General features: G+C 44.5%; 1 protein-coding gene and 1 long non-coding RNA gene across 3 annotated transcripts in view; one reads left to right on the forward strand and one right to left on the reverse strand.

Moving 5' to 3' along the window:
* Positions 1-7765: 7765 nt before the first annotated feature.
* LOC125019888 (ephrin type-A receptor 7-like) overlaps positions 7766-26406 on the reverse strand; it is a 134620-nt gene continuing 115979 nt past the window's right edge. For both annotated transcript variants that reach the window (XM_047604923.1, XM_047604924.1), the window contains exons 9-18: positions 25589-25644; positions 22166-22291; positions 20220-20405; positions 16573-16634; positions 15943-16059; positions 15521-15607; positions 14944-15096; positions 12379-12569; positions 12132-12296; positions 7766-10307 (exon numbers count right to left, since the gene is read on the reverse strand). In XM_047604923.1, the coding sequence (XP_047460879.1) occupies positions 10193-10307; positions 12132-12296; positions 12379-12569; positions 14944-15096; positions 15521-15607; positions 15943-16059; positions 16573-16634; positions 20220-20405; positions 22166-22291; positions 25589-25644 (1258 nt within the window). In that variant the 3' untranslated portion in view covers positions 7766-10192. The remainder of the gene's footprint in view (positions 10308-12131; positions 12297-12378; positions 12570-14943; positions 15097-15520; positions 15608-15942; positions 16060-16572; positions 16635-20219; positions 20406-22165; positions 22292-25588; positions 25645-26406) is intronic.
* LOC125019890 lies at positions 17051-20246 on the forward strand. Its single transcript, XR_007114138.1, has 3 exons — positions 17051-18262; positions 19117-19232; positions 20148-20246. It is a non-coding gene; the product is annotated as an uncharacterized LOC125019890 (long non-coding RNA).

Raw genomic sequence — 26406 nt, forward strand, 5'->3', positions numbered from 1 at the left:
CTGTCTGGTGGCTGGCGGGGGAAGAGATCAAATCACAGGCGGATCCAGACAAGTAGGATAGATCCGTGTAACGCAACGAAAGTAGAGCACAGGAATGAGGACTTCTACAAAGGGAAGGATGTGCAGGGATGTTAGAAGCCCGGGAAGACACGATGAGGGGTGGTGATGGACTGCGGGTACGCGGCGAGACAGAGCGGCAACGATCAGGCAACCAGAGAGAGCCTGAAAGTGCACTTACGGGGCGTCTCGGGAGGCGCCTGAGACAGGCGGGTGTTTAAACTGTCAAAAAAAGAGAGATGGAAGCTCTCTCCAAGCCTCCAGCCTGCCAGCGGACTGCAGAGGAGCGCGCAAACCGGCCCGTTCGGTCACTCAGAGTTTAATCTCGGCTCAGTGGGAAGTTCTGATTTCGTCAGGCTGAACCCTGGGCCTTATCTGAGTACCTCTCAGCGGAGAGATGGGAAACGGTGTAGGGGGACGGGGAGGCTGCAGGAGGAGGATTTGCAGACAATGACTCTCTGCCACAGGGGGCAAAGTGGTGGAATGAAGCTAGGAAAGACAAAGGCGGTAATAAGCTGGACATATGAGAGACAGAGAGAGGGGTTTAAGATCATACAGCAAAAAGGCCGGGGCGCTCTTCTCCCAGGAGTGTCCCAGAGGATCAGGCTTTTGCCGCTACCCCCTCTTCATTCACCCACCAGTCACCTCTTGAGCTCCCCCCCTTCCTCTCCGGGCGCACACACCACGCAGCCTTCGCATCTGTTTCTCTCTGGAGGAACACAGGCTTTCACCTACAGACGCCTCACCACTCGCAGGTCCCCATCCTGTCCTCCGTTTGTTTACTTGACTCCCTCCATAATGCAGGGATTAATTCCTCAAAGCCGATTTGAGCTGCGGCACGCTCCTCGCAAAAGAGGCGAGAGCAGAACTTTTGTGCTGGGGGGGGGGGGGGGGGAGTTTCCCCTTCACACTGGCTTAGAGGTGGACGGCTCTCCCCTTTATATGCCGCTCGCTTTAATCTTCACACGGAGGAGCGGAGGGAGCAGTGGGGGATATAGGGAGGACAAGAAGAGAAGAAGAGGGCTCTCGGCTGGGATTCACCAACATCTTTGCAGAGGTGTCGTCGGCTTTCCCGTCGGCCTTTTCTGAATCCGTTTTCCTCTTACTTTTATGGCATTTCTTCATCTTACAATTCTGGTCTTTTTCCCCCCCATAACAACCCTTTCTCTGATATCAATTTGCAAATATTTATTTTATTACAAGCTTATATTGTATCTAGATACGCAGCGAAGAATGCAAATAATCTGTTTGTGAAAAGGATGCATAATACCCAGGGCCTATTGTATGGGGAAGCAAATAAGACTCATTTCATATTTGTATTGATTTATCAGAATTCTTCTTTGTTGCATACACTCAGACCTAAAGTTCCTTAAAATAAAAAGGCAACATCACTGTACCATTGTTCTTATTATATAATTTATAACCACACAAGACAGATCTGCAGCTAATCCTTTGATTTGAGAAGGTACAAAGTGCAACCTGACTTCATGACATCCTTTTTTTTCTGTTCATTGGTTGAAAACTAGAAATACTGCAACATTAAATGGAGACACATGATGGAGTTCCGAAAAATAAAAAGATATATTTAACTTTTTATCTTAGAAAAACAAAAAGACAACAGGTGAGACATGGCGAGCGTCTGCAGCTGAACAGTGGTCGTCTTAGGGCCCTAACCCTAAGAACCTTGTTGAAGAGGGTTAGGAGAAGAATCCAGCCAACTCCAACATGGGTCCACCCCACCACTTCCCCCAAGATAAGGTAAGGTAAGGTAAGGTAAGGGAGGAGGAGGCCAGATTTGCGTCATGTTAAAGGTTGGGGTTAGGATTAGAGGTTAGAGTCGGGTGTTGAGGTCAGGGTCTGGGGTCGGGTGTTCTGATTTGTGTTAGGCTAGGTTTAAGGTCGAAAAAACATTCTTTCATTAAGGCTGTATGGGTATCTTGTTCCTAATTTACTAATCCCTCTCCCAAACCCTAACCCTAACCCTCCTCCCTCAAGAGGGATACTTCAGGAGTCCTGAAAACAAAGCAAAGTCCCTCTTAAAACTGGTCCAGACCGTGGTTTTCTCTCCTTACCTCAGAGACTGAAATTAGACCAACTAGACCTCAACTAGTCTTCGACGGTTTTCCCGGCGGTGACGGTCAGCCAACACACGACAGCTTTCTACACCAGGAAAGTTCTAAAACACGAACACACGAGCCTCTGCAGCTGAATAGTGGTTGTCTTCTCTCACAGGTGTGGCTGGTTGAGGTAATTAAGCCACTGCAAGGCCAGTGGAGGAGGTGCATCTCATTCTCATTATCTATAACCGCTCGTCCTCTATAGGGTCGCGGGGAGGTTGGAGCCTATCCCAGCCATCAACGGGTGAGAGGTGAGGTACTCTCTGGACAGGTCACTCACAGGGTTAACGCAGAGAGACAGGCAACCACTCACACTCACATCTACTGCTAAATTAGAATCACCAATGAACCTAACATCTGTTAGCAAGTATTCAAATGGTGGGAGGAGGTTGGAGTACCTGGAGAGAACCCATGCACACACAGGGAGAGAATGCAAACTCCATCCAGAAAGGTCCCAGTCTGAACAATTTGCCTCAAATATCAATTGTTTTTGCAGCTCTACCGTAAATATTTTGGACTCTTCCTTGGTAAATGATCAAGTTTTTCTGTAATATTCACCGTATAAGTTTAAGCATCAAATAAACAGCATTTATACTCCTTGTTAAGTTACACGGGGGCTTTGTGCACGTCTCAAATGCCTTGTGACTTGTGCCTTTCAGGTAGCACGAGACACATCTAATATTTTATATTTGAAACATAATTTGCATCAGTCTCTCAGAAAAAAAATACCGCTGCCTGTCTGCCTCTGTGTCCCTGTCTCATTTACAGTCAACAAACACACAAATCTGATTGAAGATTTATTCCCAAAGCCTGATACAACACCAGCTAACGCAAAGCCCAAACTACCAAAGATGAGATGATGATGTTGGATATGTTATTTGCATACTAAGGCATCGCTCTCCGACGACTAGCGTTTATTATTTTGTATTGCAAGGGGCGGGGGGGGAAAAAAAAAAAAAAAAACGAGACAGATAGTGGTTGATTATGCACACTATTTGGTTCGGTTAGCATGAGTGCACCTGCTGAGATTGCTCATGACCCGGAGAAGGCAGGAGTCAAGTCTCAAGTCTATCCGGATTTCATGATTTGCATAATGTAAATTAGAGCCAGCAACATGTTGTTACAATTATATCGGACATTTTGGTACAAATACTGTGTCCTAAACATGGAAGTATGAGTAAAATGATAGCCAGCTGAACTTTAGTGTGTCAGTAAATAACATTACATCAAAAACATATGCTGTGTGTGCTTCCGTCCAGTGCGCTGAATCTTGAGTGCGAGCTAGAAATCTACAATAAGCCCCCGATAATGAATTATCCAAATCCTCTGTTACTGCAGCAGGAGTTCAAATGCTTCTTAGCACCGGTCTGCTAAGCAGCAGCTGAAGACGGTGATGTTTGGTTGCGTAGGAGGTTTAGAAAGCCTTGGTCCGCGATGGCTCAGAGATGAAACTCATTAAGTCTCAAACTCCAATCCTCAGCTCCAATAAGACTGTAATATAAAAGGTATGGATTGGCCCTGCAACTTTATGAGATAAATAAAAAGATCTCATTCGCAAATGCGTGCGGCCCACGGACTGGCAGCGCACCTGTGGTATGTACACACACACACACACACACACACAGTGACCCTTGTGAGCGGGAACTGGAGCACATACCAGCACACTCACTTCCACACACCCACACATTAGCCTACAGCAATCCCACGCAAAGTTAATTTGCATTTTCAATCATTTCCCATTCGCTCAGCGTTGGTCTAAATGTGGGCGTTATAAAGCAGTAAGTAATATAACCCCAGTCCCGGAGAGAGAGACTTAATAAGTTCACATGGTAGCACGGCGGGTGAGGGAGTAAGAGAAATCCAAAGACGCAGGCTAAGAGAGGTAACCGAAAGTTGAATTTTATTGCAAGCGGATACAGGGCATTAACCTTGTAACAAGTAGATAAGTACGAGAAACCCAGGTAGCCTTAAGGTTAGAGAAGTCAGTGAACTCTAAAGGCCTTTAGTTCGTTCCTGTGCTTCACAAGCAAAGTTCGAGCCGTTTATCATTTAGACCTCATCCATTTTTCTGTTCAGCCGTTCAATACGGCTATTTTGTTCCCCCAGGGCACGGAGCTGAAACCAGTCTGTGGAGTTTACCTTTACAGATTTTATATAAAAAATAAATAAATAAAAAATAACATAAATTAAAAACTCAACAGCGTTTCTCTTTTCTGGAGAAACATTTCTCAGTATTTTGTGAGGTCTGTTGTTGCCGAGTGTCCAGTGTTGTTTGTGTGATACAAACAAAATCAGGACCCATTTAAAGATCGCTCCACAGCACTACTAGAGGTCAAAATGAACTCCCCGTAAACAAAAGTTTCAGTTTTAGAAACAAAATGAACCTCCAAAATGTAACTAATTAGGCTCAGTGGGAACTGAGTAGGCATTCGATGGACAAACACACAAAAATGTTGCTATAAAAATGTAATATTTTAAAAATATGAAATTCCTGCTTTCTAGTTTTAGATAACATAATGCACTTAAATTAACAAGATATTTCTGATTCTGAAATGTAAATTATCAAATTCAAACTGCTGTGCCATAGGGAAGAGCTACAGCACTCTGCAGGTCTTCTACTAGCATTTATATATAGTGACGAGTAAATTGTTGTAGCATGGAAAATGTTCAATAGAGAATTGAGCAGTGATTTCTCACTATGCACCTTTAAAGAGGAAATATATTATCTAAAATGTACATATGGTAACATAAAATTATCAAGCACCATTATTCTTGAGTTAACGATTTGAAAACGCTACCGAACAATGAGCTGCTAATATTGCTAATCACTCCGTTAGCAAGAATAGACATCAGTCTTGCATTATTTTCTGTCACCAAAAACTAAGAGCCAGTCCAAGATTTACTCATATTATTACTATACCCCCCTCATACGTTTAACCTTGTTCACTAAAAGAAGTGAAAATCTCTGCTATCGGTCTTTGTCTGGTTTTGTTAGATTGGTAGCTCTTTATCTTCAGAGCTGTCTTTTAATTGACAAACACCGTACAGGGGATTCATTGCAAATGGGATCAAGAACGTACTCGTCTCCAGGCAGTGACTATCGTACATAGTTTTTGCCAAGCAGAAAAAACAGGCGGGACTTTTCCCCTCTGTAGCGTAACATTAAGCTAACTCACGTCTTGTAGTTTATGCAGTAAGTTACAGTGCCTTGTAAAGGTATTCATACACCTTGAATTTTTTCACATTTTGTGACCTTACAACCACAAACTTAATTGTTTTTTATTGAGAGTTTATGTGATCGATAATTGTGAAGTGGAATGGAAATAATACATAGTTTTCAAAAATTTAAGCAAATAAAAATCTGCTTCTCTGACCAGTGCTCTCTTTGATCGGTCTGTTAATTTGGGTGGATGGCCATGTCTTGGTAGGTTTGCAGTTTTGCCATACTTTTTGAACATTGCTCCTTGAGATGTTCAAAGCTTGGGATATATATATATATATATATTTTTTTTTTTATAACCTAACCCTGCTTTAAGCTTCTCCACAACTTTATCCCTGATGTGTCTGGTGAGTTCATTGTTTTTCATGATGCTGTTGTTGACTAGTGCTCTCTGACAAACCACTGAGGCCGTCACGGAACAGGTGTATTTATGCTCTGAGTAAATTACACACAGGTGGAGTCAGTTTACTAATTAGGTGACTTTTGAAGGCAATGATTGCACTGGATTGTATTCAGGTGTATCAGAGTACAAGGGGCTGAATACAAATGCACACCACACTTTTCAGATTTATATTTGTTTAAAATTTTGAAAACCACCTATCATTTTTGTTCCACTTCACAATTATGTTCTACTCTTTGTTGGTCTATCATATAAAATCTCAAGTAAATACATTCAAGTTTGTGATGTGAAAAAGTTCAAAGGGTATGAATACTTTTACAAGGCACTGTATGTAGTATTGCACGGCCTCAAACAGTCTTAAATGGTTAATTTAAGGTTAAATAATTACATTTACTCTTGCTTTGAAAGGAAAAGGTGTGAAAGGAAACAGCTGTTCCAGTACCAGCAGGTAGCAGTTGTCTTTATCTTGATTCAAAAGGGGACGAGATAGCTACTGCTGCTGTGGGTGGTTTAGCTAGATGGTCTGCATCACCGCGACGTGTAGTTATATTTCACACACGTCGCGGTGATGCAGACCATCTCCTTTTCCATCTCCTCAATATTCAAATTTATTGTTTCGGATCAGTAAAGATGGAACGCACCGTTGACTGAGGAGGTTCAGAGATACAAACATTTGCATGACTCGTCTTTGGCGAAATTTTGGTCAAAGTTTCAGGCACTATTGCTGAAGGTGAAGCAGGAAGTATAAGAATTAGTTTGAATGCATTGATGAATGCAGATTCTAACAGAAGTAGAAATAACAAGTAACCTGACAAGCAAAAAAGCACAGACTAGAGTCTGACAGACTGAGGAGCACACAAGTATAACGCTTGGCATGCGCGTAAGTTACACAGTCTATGACCCACAGTGGCATAAACAGTGCTTTAGCTTTAGTGGCTAGGAAGCTAGGAAAAGCTGCAAACCTTCATACTTGCTGGTGTCTAGTTTATGTGTTCTTCATAGTCCATAGTCGGTATTGTGAAATATTTATGTATTTGAATTAAGACGAAAATGAGATGTCCAAGTAGTGCCAATGGTGCCAAAAACTAGACCCACAGCTGCTCATCGATGGGTCGACACATCAAATGTGAAAATGTTGCTCTGGTGTGTCAAAGCCTGGGGAGTTTAAAATGTTTAAGCAGTTTGGGGTGTGAGACGTTGGTTGCCGATGTGAATGGTGGGGTGGAGGGTGTTTACGTCGCCGGGCCCTCCTGCCCTTCTCTGGCGTACACTTGCTTGGGTGGTCCGTTGGTGTGCACCATCGCCCGTTTGAAACACTCATCTGCTCTTGCACCAGGGTGCTGAGCATGGGGAGCTGAAGCCCCTGACCAACTCTCGGCTCTGGTGATGGCATCATGCCCACGTGCATGTGTGGTGTCACTTGCCAGTAACTTGTCACTTGAACTGATGAATGCTGCCTAAAGTGGGCTGAGCTGTTCTTTCATTCCTTCACTACTTGCCCTATGTTTGACTCTGCTCCTCTATTGGAACACCTTTACCTACCTACCTCGACCCCCGTCTCTCCAGAGATCTACACAGAAACCCTTCACTCCACTATTTCCTACCAGCACCACCTGATTCCCTTCCCCTGTCCACCCTTCCACATGTTTTATCCCCCCTACATTCACTGAGGTGTAGCACTGCCCTCCCTGCCACACAAGGTCATTCCACTCAATAAAGATCAACAAGGGGAGGGCTGGTGATGGTCACACACACACACACACTGAAACAATAAAACATTTAACTGCAAGACTAAAACTGCATCAATCTCATGTAACATTGACACCTTATATATATAATGTTAGACTATGAGGACAAATGCAGACAAAATAAAATAAAATAATGTTTTAACAGCCTTTTAAAAAACACAATCAGTTGGTCTGTGTACATACACACACAATTTACAGAGAGTAAAAGAAGAGCAACCCTGGCTTGTATTGGAGATTTTTTTAATAACACATTTTTAATGTTGCAACAGCCATCAGATTTCTTCTAACGGGTAAAAATCATCAAAAACTCAAAACTCAAAACTTTTTTTTTTCCAGTTTTATATTCCAAACACCTATTTCTTGGATATGGCCCTAAATTGGAACAAATAAAACCCTTACACAGTGAGCAGATATTATATTCAACACATCGTTTCTCAAACAAATTATAAAAATAGATTTAGCATTTTCAAATACATATTTACAGTATTAAACATATATAATAATGATCACAGCAACGGAGGGGAGGGTGATAGAGAGGGGGGGCGGGGGGGAAACGACTTGAGTTTCATTCATTGTGGCAATGAGGTCCAGGTTTGTGTTAGTGACTGCATGGGTCTGTAGTTTTGCTTGTGTGTGCGTGTATAAAAGGGACTATGTTCGTTAAGATATGTTAACGTGTGCGCGATCACATCTATAAGGACACACATTTCTATTTTAGCTGACAAAACGGTTACAGGGAGGAGGGGGAAAAAGAAAACAAGGAAATTTTGTACCAAATACAAACCAGTCACAATATTCCAGTCAAAAAAAATCAATAAATTAAAAAAAAAAAAAATGTACGTCAATTTCTATTGTGAAACTATGATAATCAAATAATGCCCCGATAAATGTCTTCCTTCAAGTCTCCCGCGCTGAAAGAGGACAGAAAAAGGCGAGGAGCTGATCACTGTACAGAGATAGAGAGTTCTGGGAGATAACTGGAAGAGTGCAACCCACACCGTATGGCAGAGCAGGAAAGTAAAATTCAACTTGACAACAGCGACAAAGTAAAAAAACAAACAAAAAAAACAAAAACAAAAAAAAGACATTCTGTATCCGACTGTAACGTTTACAGCAAATCCAATGATAATGAACCTAAAATTAACTGTAGCAAATCCAGTGTTTTGGAAATACACAGATACTGTGTGCTGACAGTAAAAGTCCTCCGGCCTGCTTCTCACTTCCTTTGTACAAAACAACAAATTTGATCAAGGTATAAACTCACCTCATCTTAATAAATCAACAGAACGGAAACGAGACGACAACTGCTTAGCTTTACTTTTTTTTTTTCATCTTTTTTTTTTTTTTTTAAATACTTAAATAAATCATCTTAACTTCAGTTCCGGAGAGGCTCGTGTCACAGTCTGTAAACATAAATAAATATGGATAAATATCTAAACCGGGCCGTCCTCCAGAGGTGGCCTGAGTCCTATACAGAGTAATAAACGTGGTGGTGTTGGTGGTGGTGGCGGCGGTAGTTAGTGACGTAGTAGTGACCTTTGGAGAGGAGGAACAATCCGAGATGACGTCCGGCAGGCCAAAGGTAAGATTTAAACGCGCAAAAGGAAACGAGAACAGGGAGGAAGATAAAGAGATTAAAGAAAGACGGACAGTGACGAAATTCATGAGCGGCCCGGAAAACCCTTCGCGTTACAGTTGTGTCCTGCAGCATTTGATTCGCCGTCGGTAGCCCTAAACAGGAAAAAATAAAATAAAATCTGCTTGATGCTCTTGAAAGAACTGCATGTCATTAGCTCACTTTACGTAGCGTACGTAGCGCTTGGCTGGATGCTAGCTCCACTCGGTGAGCCATGGTCAACCATCTCCTCCCGCTCCTCTGACCTGGACAGCTTGGCCCTTACAAGCTGCACCTCAAACCATAGTTTACATTCCACCCAAGCTTTCCAAATGTTCTTTAACCATCTGATATGAGATCAATGATGTGACTCTGTATCCTCATAGTGAATCAGTTTCTGTTTGATGTGGAATCAGCTGCGCCCGTTCTGTGGGAACATCTGATCCAAGGCCAGTAAAAGTCTTTTGACAATATATTGTTTTTAGTTGTTTAGATCGATGCTGCAGTAAAGGGAAATTACACCCAAAATGTTTAGTGTGTCTCGGAGCGTTGTGTGTGTGTGTGCAGTGTGTGTGTGCAGTGTAGTACAGCTGTTTCGTCAGCAGCTTCAGCTCCAAGCAGAGGCCGTCCTGCTAGAGACGGCAGGTACGTCGCTCGTCTTCCCTCGCTGATCTAGAACCAGCAAGACGGAGCCGACACAGTTGTCTAAGGTCAAAGTGCAGATAGAGGTCACAAAACAGTCACATGACATCACTCCTCTGCTGTCCCCCCTGAGTCGGGACACGTCTCCGGGGGATTGGGGATCTGAGGGGGGGCTCGCTGCAAAAAGGAAGGAAGGAATCGAGGAAGGCATGAGGAAGTGTGGGAAGGAGGAGTGAAAAGAGGGCCGCAGTTAGCTGAAAGGTCTGCTCGTCTTTCTTTCAGTCCGGAAGAGCTCTTTCTTCTTTCTTCTTTCTGCCTCTCCTCCACCCCTGCATCCACCTGCACACGTGTACGGGTCTGCGCGAGCAGCGTGAGGCCAGGCGCGTCGAATGTTTAGACCTGCACACCGCGGCCGTGCATCTGGATGACCTGGGCTCTGAGAGTCTGGATTGCGGCCAGGATCAGCTTCTGGTGATCCAGGGAGGTGATGCCAAGGCTCAGCACGTCTCTGTGGACGCAGAGATAAAGATTTACCGAGATCAGATGAGACACTTTTAAGATTATGCGTCGGCTGAGTTTAAGTAGGTGACTCACTGATCACTGAAAATACTGCTCAGGTCTCATCACATTTCTCTGTGCTAAACATTCATGACTGAAAGGAAATGTAGTTACTTTAAAACCGCTCCTCCTACGTCCATATTACACTAATCATTATTAACATTAGTGAGCCAGTCAAACACATTTAAGCTAACACATTGTGATAGTAAGCCTCCCTCACAGATCTGCTAATGTTAATGAAATGACGCGTAACTGGGGTTAGTAACTGCAATGTAACAAAGTAAGTTCTCATTTTAATCCTTAAAAACTATTTTTATTGATTTATTCCTTACATGAAAGAGGACAATGGAATTTGTACGTAACTACACACTACGCTCATATACATATTACCTCACACTTCTGCATAATAACGGAAATAAGGCAATGAAGGTGAACAGTACAACATTCTCATTGTTTTGCAATCTAAAACAAGCTTGACTTTGTTCAAAATTGAAATATTCTTTGACAGCTTTACTTTGACACGTGTGACTTCCATGTAAGATTTTCATCCATTATGATTCCCCCCAAAAAACCCCAAAACTCTGATACCCCCTCAATATTAACCCCATCAATGGATAATCTTTATCCATCTTTACTTCTTTTAGCAAACAACGTAAACTTATCAGATTTAGTGATAACTTATTTTCATCAAACCGGATTTTAAGTTTCACCATTTCACTTTCAGAATCTTCAAAAATGCAAACAAAACAAACCGTTCACAAATGTCACTGATATATAATATAAAAAGTTTCGACCCCAAAACCGAACCTTGTGGAACCCCACATTCAATCTTCAAACATTTAGATGTATTACTATCAAAATGCACGTATTGTTGTCTATTATATAAACAGCTAGTTAACCAGTTTAGAACAACTCCTCTCACACCATAATTATTCAACTAAGCAATTAAAATTGAGTGATCTATTCACTACGAATGCATAACTGACCAAAACTCTAAATAAGTAACTCTGAAAGCTAAAGTTTATAGCAATAGTGGAAGAATCACTTATTAAAAGTAGTAAAAGTAGTAGTAGTAAAAGTCCTACATTCTAAAATTTACTTAAAATAAAGAAGAAAATTATGTATTATCAGCGAAATGTCCACCAAAATGTTCTCTGTGTCCTATTTTTATGATATACAATTGAATTATCGAGATGATTGAAGCTGACCGAGATCTGATTTTACAAATTTTATATATACCATCCCAATCTGCTATTAAGACACAGGAAGAATCGAAGAAGAATCGAAGTAGAAAGAAGCCTAAATGCAAGAGTACTCAACTACACTACACGCCATTGTTTTCTTCATATATTATTATTTCAAGCCGTGTTTAAATATTTAAGATGAAATCAGATTTTACTTATTATATTCAATGTTTCAGGACAAACATTATTTACTATTTATTAGCCTAGTGCCAGTTTAAATGTGCAGAGAAAAGGCAAATTGCTGCTCCAAACTGTCAGCACGTTACACCTTTATTTTAAGAATTCAGCTGACGATTGTGTAACCATAAAGTATAAAAAAATAATTTGTTTTTAGAAGAAAAAAGTTGTACATCTCCACAAATGAAAAGTTGGGCAGTTAAAAAATAAGTGAATAACCTCTTAAAAAGTAAAGGTGATTATCTACAGTGTTTTTTAGTAGTTCTGCTCGTTGGCCTTTGCTCTAATTATTTCGAGCCATCCTACTTCTAAAAGCGCAAGTGAAAGGTCACGGATCGTATAAAGCCACTCACTGGACAGTCATCCGCGCCACAGACTCCAAGTAGCAGTATCCCGCCGCAGTGAAGTTGTCCTTGTATCGGCCCATGTCCACAGCGTCCAGCCACTCTCCCACGGAGTTAAAGGACGGGAAGGAGGGGAGAGGCCTGTCTGCCAGTGTAATGGATGAACTCAAGGTCCTGGAGCGGGAGAAACAGGAATTAACTTGGCTTCAACGGATGGCTGCGTGTATTCACTTCTGCAGATCGACTGAGCCTGTACCTGCGTGCCAGCGTGGAGGAGCCGATGCCGTCGGGTGAGCGAATGCTCTTGCTGAGGGCTGAGTGAATCTGGCTGAAGCTGGGCCTCTCTGTCCTCTCCTTCTGCCAGCAGTCCAGCATCAGCTGATGGAGATGTGGAGGGCAGTTAACTGGAGCGGGCAGCCTGAACCCATCCTCGATGGCCTTTATCACCTACGCACGGGGACAGAAAGTCAATAATATCAGGTTAGAAATTAGCGTTGTGGCTTTCTAGTGCTTATAGTATAATTGGATACATTGTTAAAGAGCGCGAGTGGTGGTGCAGGATAGGATAGGGCTGAATAAAGAAGCAGAAAAGTTTTGTCCTACTTAAAAAAAGTTGCATAAGATACTTAAAGTCCTTTTTCCTTTCTTTACAGTGGACTTGCTTAGCTGCCAAGAATAGAAGCATTTGGACAGTGTAGGTTGTACGTGAATAAGTAAGAGCAGAAAAGTGCTGGGGCTTTCATTTTCTCTTGTCTCTAATTACACCACCTATAATGTCCGTTGCATGGTTTGCATTTCAGTAAGACAGCGTCTGTTTAAGGTGACCTTACGAGGAGGAGAGATTTAGCAAACCCCGTTACGAGCTGCTTACAAATCTGCCTTAAAGCAAAAACAACAATTCCCAAACTGTACAACAGAGAATGTGTCCCTGCAAACACTGAACAGAATCCGTCACGACTGGTTGACACTGTGTGTGTAAAGTGCAAGGTTGTTTGAGAGGATATTCAATGTCTCCAATTATTAGTTCACTGGATATTTGACAGGGCACCACAATAGCTTTGCTGCCACTGGCACAAAACTGCAGTCTTAACTTTTTAATTTCCTTTAAATATGATATGCCGCGAAGCCAGCACAGACGGGTTTGAGACAGCGGAGGAATCAAAGGAATGAAACAGACTGTAAAAGTCACTTCTTTCTTAGAGGCTTTAATGCCTGATGCACTCTAGATAAACTATTAAATGAATGATTCCTCTCTGCTCAGCGTTTCTCATCTGATCCTGTTAAATCGCGCCGTCTTCAAAACAGCAGAGCCTGAAAGCATCCCTCCAGACTTCCCCGCCGTTCTTTACTGCTCCATCAAACTAATGTTGTCCCCATTCAAAAGCCATTCACGAGTACACCTCGTAAGAGATTTCCTCTTAGTGTATCCAGGGACATGCGATACAGTACATTCTCCCACCGAAGCACTCTAAGAAATACAATCTCCTGAGAGGAGGCAATAAAGTCAGCGCATAATCACAAAAATGACATCCATCAGCAGCATTATTTCCTAAAACACTCTCTTCTCTCCACCGGCCCCTCTCAGCCCCTTAAGCTTCTATCTCGCTAAAGAGCATTCATGAAATGCTTTTCAGCATTTGACATTTTCCATTTAATCAAAGTCGGTAGGTAAAGGGCACGATGGATCACAGGTGGACAGGCCGACCAACAATTCCGTTACGATATAATGTATCAATTTAAAGTGGATTAATATCCCCGGCGCTCGACAAGCTTGACCTTTGACCCCTCAATTGGAAAGTTTGATAATATGAACCAGGCTGAGACGGAACTTTTTTCTTCATAATAAAAGGGCACCAAAAAAAAAGAAGTTTCTCAAGGTTTGCTATTCTTGTTCTTGCTGAATAACTCATGCATATTAATTTTGAATATTGAAGAATGAACGGAACGCGGCGATAATTCGTTGCTTTTAACGATGCACCTTTCTGCACAAAGTGGAAGTATTATTTCACGACGACAGTAATTTGAGAGGGCGTTAGCGCGATGGAGCCTTTGGACTGTCAATAACGCGCTCCCTTTCCCAATGCCTTGTGAGTGTCGTCGCAATTATAATAGATTAGTCCTTGAGAAAAATCTGCCATCTATTGTCTCGTGAGCAGACTCGTATCACGCTTTTAATTGCACTTTAGGAGCAGGACTTGCTTCTGAGAGTAGAATTAAAAACAAGCTTTTTTTTTTTTTTTCTTCTTCCATTTCCACTGAAGGGCAAAGAGGCGGGTGACGAGCGCGGAATGGAGAACCCGCTCCCCACGCTGACTTGGAAATAACAGGTTACTCGTGACGAGCTGCAGGGTCCTATCAACCGGACAATCTCCTCCCTCAAATGGCAAGTGCTTTGCATTTCTTTAAAGAGGCTGAATGTTTTTTTTTCACAGGGAGGGATTTTAAACACTTTTAAGAGAGGGGATGGCACTCGGGGACAGGCGGTGGCCACTGGAAGGGGGTCAATGCGTCCTTAAGAGAAAACAGGATTGGTCATGGAGCTGATGCAGACTTAAAGAGGGGGACTTATGCCATGCGAAAGCTCTCAGAGGTACTGTGGCTCCTTGGCTTTCTTCTAATAAGATCCATGCTGGGCATGGATAGAGGGCTCATTGATAAAGAGCATCAGAGGGAGGTGAAAGAGAGAGGCAGGATGGTAAAGTGGAGATATTAATAGGAAAAAGTGGAGAAAGTGATAGAGAGAATAAAAGGAAGTGGGTGGAGAGAGAAATTCTAAAGCAGCACCCCCTCCTTCTCATTCCCTCCTTCTCGTTCCACTTACGTCCTGGTTGCCCATATCCCAGTAGGGCCTCTCTCCGTAGGACATGACCTCCCACATGACAATGCCGAAGCTCCAGACGTCGGAGGCCGAGGAGAAGCGGTGGTACTGGATGGCTTCGGGAGCGGTCCACAGCACCACGCTCTTCCCTCCGTGCTGGGGGGAGAGACGAGAACGGGAGGGAGAGGTAAGATGGAGGGTGAGAGGGTGCAGAGAGTTCAGGAAAGTAAAGCTTTAATATTCTCTTTGAAAAGCTTTGAGCACATTTTCCAAAGATCAAAAGAATCATTTGGAGAGTGGGTTCACCTTGAGTGAAATCCTAAAATAACCAAGGAAATAAATCACTGGATTTTTTTTAATTTTTTTTTTTTATCAGCCTAAAGCGTGATTATATGACCTCACCTGAACCTGACATGACATATGTTAACTCTCATTTGGTCTGGGCTCATTAAAATCAGGGGGCCACATGTGTGCACTCTCCACCACCGGGCATTGTGCTGCTTTCAGGGTCATTAACTAGCAAAGCAGAAAGCGAAATCGGAATCTGCCAAATCCAGCAAAGCACGATCTTCACCCTTACCAGCGTGGTGTAGATAGCCTCGATCTTATCCTCCTGGAGAGGTCTGAAGCCGGACACCTTGCAGCCCAGATTAGAGTTAACCAGCACCTGAGATTTGGGAGAAACACTGATTAGCATGGCTGGCATTTGGAGGGGGATTAGTGCTCAACATCCTGGTGGGAAAAACTCGCATTGCTGTATTTGCAGTTTGACAGACTCGTAGAGAAAAAAACACAAACATAGATTTGACAATGTGACGGTATCGTGTCATCTCTTTCGGCGTCATGTATTAAACAAAACTCTGCAGGTGAGCGATTGTCTGGGACGTCCAACAGCAAGAACAAATGGTTTTCTGTGAGCCACCTGCGAAAACTGGTAATAGCCCGAGCCATGCATCACGCCGCACCTCGCTCTCCATCACTTCCTCCCACCTGCTCCCTTACCTTGTGTGCGGCCAGCCGTTTGTGGACGAAGCCCATTTCGGTGAGGTACTTCATCCCTGATGCCACCCCGGCAAGCATATCCATCAGCTGCATCACGCTCAGCTGGCCTTCATGCTTCTGTGGAAGAGGGAAATCAGAGAAGAGTTGAAGGGAGACTATGGAGGCAGCATTTTGGTGGTTCTTTACGGTAAAATAAAACAGCCAGCACTTCTGTTCCTACAGTACGACGCTGTGCTCGCTGAGCCGAATCCCTTTATTTGGAGAATAAAAACAAAGAGGCCATTAATTCATATCCTTATGAAGTGTAGTTCGCCGAGCGGGAGGGGGGCGCGGCAACAGTTTACACAAGCTTACAGCTTCTCTGAGCAGAAACGCCCCATTCGCGCCGTTAATTACGCCGTGTTTTCCTTATTACTGCAATAAACGCACGTGCCGCTGCCTCGGGATTGCATTATAACAACAGGGAATTTCGAATAGCGGGAACAAAAAGCCTCATTTGTGAAAGCGGCTCTGAGACGGCGGATAATAACGAGTCTTCATTTTGGCTGGATAATGAGCAAGCGCATCTGCATATACGTTTAAGGTAAATGAATTGAACGTGCGCGCGCACACATGAAAAACAAAACATACCCTCAGGAAGGAATCTAAGGCGCCGTTCGACATGCTCTCCACCACGATCATCATGGTATTGCCTGGAGAAAAACACAAAGAGCACGACAGAAAGGAGCGTATGAATAAGCGAAATTGGATTAAAATTGTGGGAATCAATGCATATAAAAAAAAAAGAAAAGAAGGGAAGGGAAAGTGATAGCAAGGTAATAGAGACGCAGAGAGAGGGGAGGGAGGGAATAAAGTGAGTCTAGTCCACTTGCCAGCGCGCCAGGCATTGTGCAAAGCCATTCTTCACCCAGTGAACTGTAGTGAAGCTGGGAGAACCTGTGTGCTGCCCTGGCTGTCTCAGCAAGTTTAACGACCCTGAAACACTCACACACATACACACACACATACACACACCCCGTCCGTGCACGACAACACACGCAGGCCAGCACGGCCCGATCGTGCGCGTTCGTACACTTCACACGTGCGCACAGCAGCAGAGGCGTGCATGCTCACACAAATGCACACGGCGTGCCAAGGCACAGATGGCAGGGATCCAGCAGCGCTGTGGAGCGCACAGAGGAGGAAAAATAAGGCTGCAGCAGTCGGGAGGAGACGGGAATGGAGGGGAGGATTATGAGAGGTTGAGACAATAAGATAAACCTTGATGGATATGTAAACAACTCCGCTCTACAATTATCCGGAGGCGGGATGATAGGCTGATCAGTCCTGAGGTTTTTGCAGACGTATTATTAAAACAATAACTTGGCTTTTGTAATATCCGCAGTTCACATCGTGCCGGTATCGCTGGGCTTTTAAGGAGCCATTTGGAGAGGTTAGCAACAGCGCCGTGCGAGGTGTGAGCCAGAGATGCTTCCGTAATGTGCCAGTCATCATGTCATTAACGCGAGTTGGAGGCCGAATCTGCGGTTTAGCGTGACAAGACGCACTCAGCTTCTACTGCTTGTGTCATACTGTAACCTGCTAGAGACGTGCCGAGCGATAGATGTTTGAAAACACCGACTGGAATGTGAAAAGGGTGGAAGCAGACGAGAGAGCGAGAGAGTTCCAAGTGTCTGCTCTCTCACACGAGGCGCTTTCATAGCCGTAAACACTGGTAAGTCACACTTTGATTAGATATTGAAAAGAAAATCCTTGAACTTAACTGCACTCCACTGTGTCAGACTCCGTGTGGCACCACTGACGCTTCTATGGGCTCAATCAGGCTGCCGGGGCGGCTGATGGAAAGTGACGTATCCGCTTATTCAGGTGGGAAAGTGTCACATTTTCTTACACGTTCTTGTTTTCTTGCATTACACGACTGAGACACTTTAAAAATGTCTATATGATTGTAGATTTGAATGTATATTTTCAGTATATTTTTTGTAACTACACTACCTCATTCCTACACTACTAAGACTGTGTTATTTTTATCTTATTCTGTTTATTTATTCTTATGTCTATGTCTGGTCACATTTATGTTTCTCTGTTATCTCGAGGCTCTTGGACAAAACAATTTCCCTGCGGGGATCAATGAAGCGATCTTGAATCCTGAATTGCAGCCGGAGTGGATGGCTGTGCTGCGGAGACACGTATCTGTTGCTCAGTGTTATCGTGAATAAGTGCGGCAGCCGTTCCGCCTCCCACTTATCCTCTTCCGTGGAAACATGCAGCCACTGTTGCTGTGTGAAGCAACTCAGTGAAACTACTGTATGGTACGAAGGTATGAAGATACCACTGTTCATTATACATTATTACTCTTGATCACAGTTGTATGTTCAGATACATAGAGTGACAACATTTAACGCACATTTATTGGACCCACTGTTATTGTACTCCGATCAGGCATAACATTATGACCGTGAGGGGTCTGTGTGGATCATCCCTTACTAGATACTTGATCAGTTCTGGATCTAGTGAATTTGGAGGCCAGGTCAACGCCTTGTTCTGTTTTTCATGCTTTTTTAAGTTTCTCCTAAAGCGTTTTTTTTTTTGTGTGTGTGCCTGTGTCAGGCTGCATCCTGTTCAGGTTGGGTGCTGTCATTATTTCAGGTCTGGGTGCCAGGTCTAGTCTAGGTGGGTGATACATGTCTAAGTGACACGAACATGAATGCCAGGTTCAAACACTTCCCAGCAAAACATTGTATTGTCACAAGATGATAAATATTATTCATATTCCTACATCCTGATGGTGGTTGTAATGTTATGGCTGATCAGTGTATGTGTGAAGTTTGACCTGGTTAAATATCGCCAGGCTAAGATATATGCTACGACTATAGGAAGAAGATTTGCTGCGCATGAAAATATTATTAATTAATTAATCACATTTTTGTATTTTAAATAACACCAGCAGGAGGTGGAGCCATTTTCAGGCCAGTTTTTTTATTATTATTATCATTTTGTGGCTCCTGAATCATGGTGTAAAGAATGGGGAGATTACAGGGAGCTGGGTGCTGTTTGCAGGTGAGTGAGGTGTGTTGGCGGGATGGAAGGAGGGCTGAGTGAGGATCTGGTGGGGGGGTGAGTGATGTAAATCAGGTGGTTTGTAGTCTAACAGCGTGTGCTTTTTGTGTGCAGGGATTCGGAATTTCACGGCAAGCGAGGAAGCAAGCAAGCACGCGTGCGTGCGTCAGTGATAGCGAGAGCGCGCAAACGAGAGCGCGCCGCCTTTTTGTGCACGAGGAAGCTCGCAGGTGAGTTGTCTGTGAATATGTGTGTGTGTTTGTGTGTGTGTGTGACGGTGGGAGAGATTGGAGTGTGTCTCGAGGCCCCGCTGGGTCTCTAGCACCAATTACTGTACCCTACACATCTGCTGCCATCCTACTGAGCACAGAGTGTGTCGGGAGGGGCACCGTGCGTGCCCGCCCACACACACACACACACACACACACACACACACACACACACACACACACACTCACTCACACATTCACAATGAACAACATCACTGCAGCGGCAACAAAAACTCCACAAACTCCTTAAAGCTTCTCCCTTCACCTGCCATTCCCATTAACCTCTATCTCATCTTCTATGTCTCTCATGTCTCTTTCCTCCGTCTCCTCCCTTTGAGTTTTTTTTTTCCCCCCTTCCATCCAGTTTTCACTCCTGGACCTCAATTGCTATCTGTCAGCGGAAAATGGGCCTTGATGTAGGCTTGGCTGCTGCTAGCATCCATTCACCCCGCTCGCTGCTCTTCAAACTTTTTTTTTTGTCTTTTTCCATCCTCCGGTCTTGCCCTCTTTGCCGTGAGCGCTGACCCCCTCCTCGTGCTCGATATTGAAGTGGTCGGAAGCGTCCCATGCCTCCGCATCCCGACACTTTCCTCTCCAGTCCATTGCCTTTGCGCCAACCCTTTCACCCGACGCGGCGACCCCCGCTGCACGCGGTATATTAAAACGGTCAAATTCTAATTCTCCTTTTATTAAAACCTCGCTCTGTCCTCCCTACAGCATCACCTCCTTTTGGTAATGGATGTAATAAACCCCTTTAATGATAGTGGAGGCGATCAAACTGTTCCATTCTCCCTTGATCCCGGGATTTCCCCCCCCTCTGTACGTGCCTCCTTTCATCTTCACCTACTTTCCGTTGTTTTGCCATTCTTTTCCCAGTGGTCTCGCCTCACTCCCCAAACTGCCTTTCGCCTCCTGCTTCCTGCTTAATATCCCTCCCTCCCTCCTCACCGGTGGTGATGACGCCCTCCAGCCGGATGATGTTGGCGTGGTCGAACTGGCCCAGGATGCCAGCCTCGCTGAGGAAGGAGCGCCGCTGTTTGTCAGAGCAGCCGGCCCTTAACGTCTTTATGGCCACGGGCAGCTCTCTCTTGCTGGGCAGCTTGAGGCAGCCGCGACACACCTCCCCGAAGTCGCCTGCGGAGGGAGACGGAGAAGGTTGAGGTCACCGCTGCTATTAGCTGATGCGCGACAAGAAAAGGAGGATGTGAACAAAAAGGACAGGGTGCCGCAGGTCAAACTGCGCAAAGATCAAAAGACGGCCAGAAGAAAATGAATCAGGGGTTAGACAGAAAGGGAGAGGGGTGAGGGGTGCAAAGGTTGGAGCAGCGCCAGATGGAGAAAAACTAACATATTGGTAAGAAAGAGGAGATGACGCAAATGGACAGACACTACCGAGAGAGAGACATGAAATGCAAAGGGATCAAAGAAAGATCAAAGATGGGGTAGGGTGCAGGTAAAACAGCGAAGCATCAAGTGGAGACAAGTCAAATATAACAGCCAGAACCGCACAGCTTCGATTTTGCCGAATGAGTAAGTTGCCAGACTGACTGGACTGGTTTCTCCAATTCGTTTCAAGGCAGGTCGAGCGAAACAAAGTGAAAAAGTAAGGCATTTAGTTGCCTGTGAACTGTTACGTTACTTCGCTCATACTGAGATTTAGTATCACTATCGCCGTATTTGGTAACAGAAATGGTTGCCAGGTGAAAAATGGTTGCATGGAAACAGCCTGTGGAAATAGTTCACAACTGTGTCAATAGCTCTGACCTGTAGTAGGGCATCTGGCAGCATTTACTTTAATTCCCCTTGTTCCAAGTCAACTTTGTCAACTGGAACTATTGATAATAAATAATTTGTTCCCATGTGCATAACGGTGAAAAAACCCTCTGTGATGTTACCAACAGGATTCCTGGAAAGCAGTTTTGAAGCACCGTGTGGTAGTTCTTTGAGTCGCCATCTTGGCATTTCTCGCAACTTGTTCTCTGCTCTGTGGCTGGCCACTCTGTGAGCTTCCAGGTGCTAATATTCGTAGCTTGAACGCTAATCTGTCCTCAGTAGAGAGTGGCATACCGTGCGCGGGCGCACGCCTAATGAATGGCATGGTCCGATGGACACGGTCGTCAAAATGACATCCAGAAATAGAAAGAAAAGTGCCCATCTTCATCAATCTCCTGCAGGTGGTGCTGCAGAATGCTGCAGCTCATATTCTGACCGGTGCAGGTAAATAGAAGCACTTTACTCCTGTGTTGGCCTATAACAGTGTAAATGGCATCTTATTTTAATGACATTGCGACCCTATATGCACCTTCTCATGCACTTCGCTCCTAGGGAACTGGTCTGTTGAGTGTTCCTAAGGTCAGAAAAAAGACAGTTGGTGAACATGCACCAATATTATGGAACAGGCTTTCTCAAGGCATTAGCCTTAGACGTGTTCTTGTCTTGTTTACTGCTTCATATGAGCCTTGGCATGTTTCAGTGGTTTATTTCTGATTATTGGCTTCAGCTGCCCAGTACAGCACTTTGATTGAAAGCACTTCAGATGTATGTTGCATTGGGAGGGCCCTATAAGGACATCCCCGGAGTTTGGGAACTTGAGTTTCTCGTGAAGTATAAATGTTCTGGCCAGAACAAACTTTGTTCTTGTTCCCGCAGCCTAGGAGCAAGCACTAATTTTTCGCTTCTCTCAGACTGCGTAACAAGCTTAAAGCTTGCTTTATACTCCTGCAATTGATCTACACAGAGCCGACAGCATAGCCTGGAGAGGTAGCCTATGCAATAGTAAGAATTTATATCTGTTTGCTGGTGTGGGATCTTACTGTGATTACGGTGGTCATTTGAGGAACTGCAATGCTTGGCACATTGCGCGACACTGTCGCTGGTATAACCACGCCACGTACCTGTGTGCACAATTCTCTCTATCTTGATGCTCGAGTTGTCGAGCTCCTTGGCAAATGTGTGCACAGCCTGGAGCAGGTCCTCACAGGTCTCAGGGTCAATGTAGGTCCTCCGTGTTGGGATCTTAACTACAAAACACACACAGAAATATGCAATGTAAGGCAACTTTCACAGCAATGGTTAACAGCACTTCCACGTTTTGTACATCAGTGCATTATTCATGGTGCTTGTCTGAAGAAAGAAGCGCATCACAAATGTCTGAAGCGCCCAGCAGCGGCAGCGGCAGCGGCAGCATGTCTGTCCCGATGAAGCACAAAACAGATGAAAAAGAACCAGACTCAGATACCATTAAGTCGCCAAACTGTTGTGTTAACATAAAGGATGTCTGTGACCCTGGATGCACCCCTCCGTCATCACAAAGCAAAAAATTTCTGGTGTATGCCTCGCTTTGTGCTCCACAGAGGCTACAATCAGAGGAGAAATTGGTATATCAGCGCGTTTCAACAAAGGATGTCCCTGAACGACCCAAGCAGTACAACTCAAAATGTTCGGCATAGAAGCCCTAACTCTTTGACCTCAAGACGGGAAACTACACCAGAGTTTTTTACAAGGGAGACACTTTCTGATAATTAAACACAACCCCAAATGACAAGGCCTGATTTCTGCATGATTTATAAGATTGAAAAGTTGCAATGCACTTCCATTACCATATTCATTACTACTTTTGACCTTGTAACTAGCAGAGAGGAAGTCTGACTCTGGGCTTCCTCCACAAGGCTCTTTGTCTTATTAGTTAGCTTTAATGTGTTATCTCTCCAACACACATATGTAAAATGACAACTTTCACAGAACAAAAACAACAATGGACCCACAATATGACATCTGCTATGAAGTGATGCAAGGCTCATTCAAAACTATATCAGGGTTTAATGTCGGTTAAAACTGAAAACCTTGTCATAGTAGATGAGTCCTTCTCCCTTGCTCTATCCAATACACAAAGAGATTTCAAATACGAGGCCTAATTTCTTCCAAGTGCCTCTTTAAATATCACCAATGAGACACAACTGGAATTTTCAACTGACATTTAAAAATGAAAGTGATATTGACCCCGACTGTACACGGCTAACAAGAAACACTATCCGGTTTCTCAATGAGCCACTTGTTTTCTTTATGAACTGCCTGCGGTATTTACTGAACACTAACAACTAGCAAATACACTAGCCAATAACTATTAACTAGCATAGTGCAGTCCTCAATTAGATGACCTTTGACCCCTGCTGCTATACGTACATAAAAGCCACTGTTCCATGGGAAGGGAAGGGGTCTGGTCTGGTGTTTCTCCCCAAAGCAGGACCCCGGCTCTGAAATGTGATTACAGCTCCAGATCGACCCGAGGGATCCTACACTCGCTGCCTCATAACGGCTTATCGATCCAGCGCACCCACGCGCCTTCTTCCGCTTATAAAAGCGCGCGCAGACCGCGTGTGTAAGGCGCGTGCACGCACGCATCGACAAATAAAGCTAAAAGTGCAATTATGAGACAAATGAAACCTTTTCTATTCAAAGCTCGGGCTGAGCACGGGATCGAAGGCTCTTTCCTGCTGAACGGGTTTTTTTTTTTTTTAAAACACACCACCACCGCTGATGCTGCTGCTGCTGCTTAAAACAGGGCTTACAAAATGAACAATACGGCCCGAAAGTGACCACAAACACCGACACGTACACAATCCTCCGCCATAACGCTTCATTGGGCCGGTAGCTGATTAGTTTCAGGGTTAACTGTGTCGCCGTCGTGAGGGATTGAAAGGGGGGGAAAACATATTCACACTTGGCTGCATAACCTTCAGTGGGCGACGGATGAGCGAGCATGCTCACGCACAAATATTTTCATTCAAGACAACAGGCTACAAACTCCTTATCGCGCCTCGGAATCTTTCCCCCGTTCATTTCCCTCGACGCCATCCCTCGTCGTCTCACTCTTACTCGCAATCAGACTATGGATGGTATCTATTAATGGAGATTGCAGATGAGTCTTGAGCTTTTTCTCCACCCAGTCCCCCCATCCCCACCCCCCACCCCACACACACACACACTCGCAGCATGTTTCTAGGTCACGTACTGTGACATAAAACCAACGTTCTGAGCAGTGTCACTCATGACGAGTCTCCCCTCCTCTGCCAGTTCACCTCTCCGCACCGCATCCCTCCACCTTCTCTACTCGCTCATTTGCCCTCCCTTCTCCCTCCCTCCTCTGCTTTATTACTCGCGGACTCATTTATTCACTCTTCTCTCCTTGTCCCCCTCTTGCCCGTCCGCGTTAATATATGGTTGTGGAGAGTGTTTTAAGAGTCTGGCAGGCGAACAGATGGGAGGGGAAAGAAAAGAAGGAAAAAAAAAATATGTAAAAAAATCAGGCTTACGTGACACCCAATACTTTGCACTTTACAAGAGCATGCCGCCCTGCATCCACGGAACAGGAAGTGGACTTTGCGTTGGATGATGGCGACGGAGAAAAAAAAGTGTTAAATTGTGTCTATTTATGTGAGTGTCCATGTCCTACAAAGAAAAGTGTGTGCGCGCCTTTTGAAAAGCAGGCCAAAAAATGTGCTCGCCTGTGTGTGTGTGTGTGTGTGTGTGTGTGTGTTACGTGCATGTCAGCTGTTGGCATGTCTTTGTTTGGGCAGATTTAATTCCCAGCCGCATGGCTTCGGCTCATTATTCATCAGGCATAGTGCTCCAAACCTCTCCAGAGGGCCCAGCATGCTGGGAGATTAAACAACGCAAATGAGCACGCGCGCACACTGAAACTGTGTACACAAACACACACACACACACTAGAAAAGCCGAAACACACACATATTGCACATCCACCACATTAACAAAGCACTGACACGCACAGATACGCGCAGACAGGAAGAGATATGTCAAACTAGTTCCATTCTGTCACTGTCAAACAAAACGCTTATTGAGAGCTTTGAGGTAACAAAAAAAAAGATTCATTTACGACCTTGTACAGCATGATATACAACATTTAACATCCTCTTTTTTCTTTTTTTTTGCTGCTGCTGCGTTGTTCTGCAGCCTCCTTTACCGCCCTCCCTTCTTTTCACCTCCCTCTTTATCTTTCCCCTCCTCCTGATTTCAGTCTCCCCCCATCAAACTCACGCGGCGTCTAATGGAGTGCGTCAGTGTGCTCAGAGTCGGCTAAGCGTGCACTCAGAATTAAGAATTAATGCCGTGGCACTGCTTAATGCCTCAAAGTCGTCCGCGATGCACAAACATGTGTGTGAATCGCGTGCGCTGAGACGAGGGTGCAAGAGACGAGGGGCCGAGGCTTTATTTTCCCACCGCACACAGGTTAACACGCACACGCTCACGAAACAGCAGAACGACGTGATGGAGAGACGGCGGCCGCAGTCACTTACACTGGAAGTACAGCTCCTCGTCTCCCTCTTGGGAAGCTTTGCTGTAGCCGCATTGTCTGCAACGAGAAAAACAAAGGCGGTCGTCAGACAGTGTTTCAGATCCCACTTGGCAGACACAGGCAAACACAAACATTAGCCGCTGTTTATCTTGCAGCGTAATAGATTAGATCAAATGTGCAATAACTGTCGGATGAGAGAAGGCGACGACAGGAGTATTGATGGTGGAGAAAGGATGCGGAGAGGCATTCAGAAAGACCTCTGGTCTGGTGCGCCGACGAGCAGCAGAAAGGCTGAGCGAGCGGCGGCGGTGGCGCACACCAACAGCCCCGGACCTGATAAACTGTTATTGTTTCACCATGAGTGACTGTTGCAAGTAGTGGGTGCGCGCAACACGCTCGGCCGACTGTAACGTATCCACGTACAGTATGTGCACACACTTATCTCTTATCTCCTTCCACCACAGGGGGTCTAAAGAGGAGCGAGCGCTCTATGATCTCGCTGCTGATGGCTTTTCGGCTTAGAGGGAAACTTGGCTCTGTACAGGCGCACACAATCCTCAGACACACACACACGCACACTGTAAGTAACAAGTGAGGAGCAGTCTATCTGGCTGGCCAGCACCGCGCTTACTTGGATTAGCGAAAGGGATAAAAAAAAAAAACAAGACTGAAGGACGTATTGAAGGTAAAATCTACACTAATTCGGAGGCAAATATGCATCACAATTAGAAATATACTAAATAAATATGTATAGAAATTCAACAAGGACTTTGTTCCTGTTCCAGTCTTCCTCAATTGTATTTTTGAAATAACAGACTC

This window comes from Mugil cephalus, chromosome 14 (assembly GCF_022458985.1).
Source record: "Mugil cephalus isolate CIBA_MC_2020 chromosome 14, CIBA_Mcephalus_1.1, whole genome shotgun sequence".
Taxonomy (NCBI): Eukaryota; Metazoa; Chordata; class Actinopteri; order Mugiliformes; family Mugilidae; genus Mugil; species Mugil cephalus.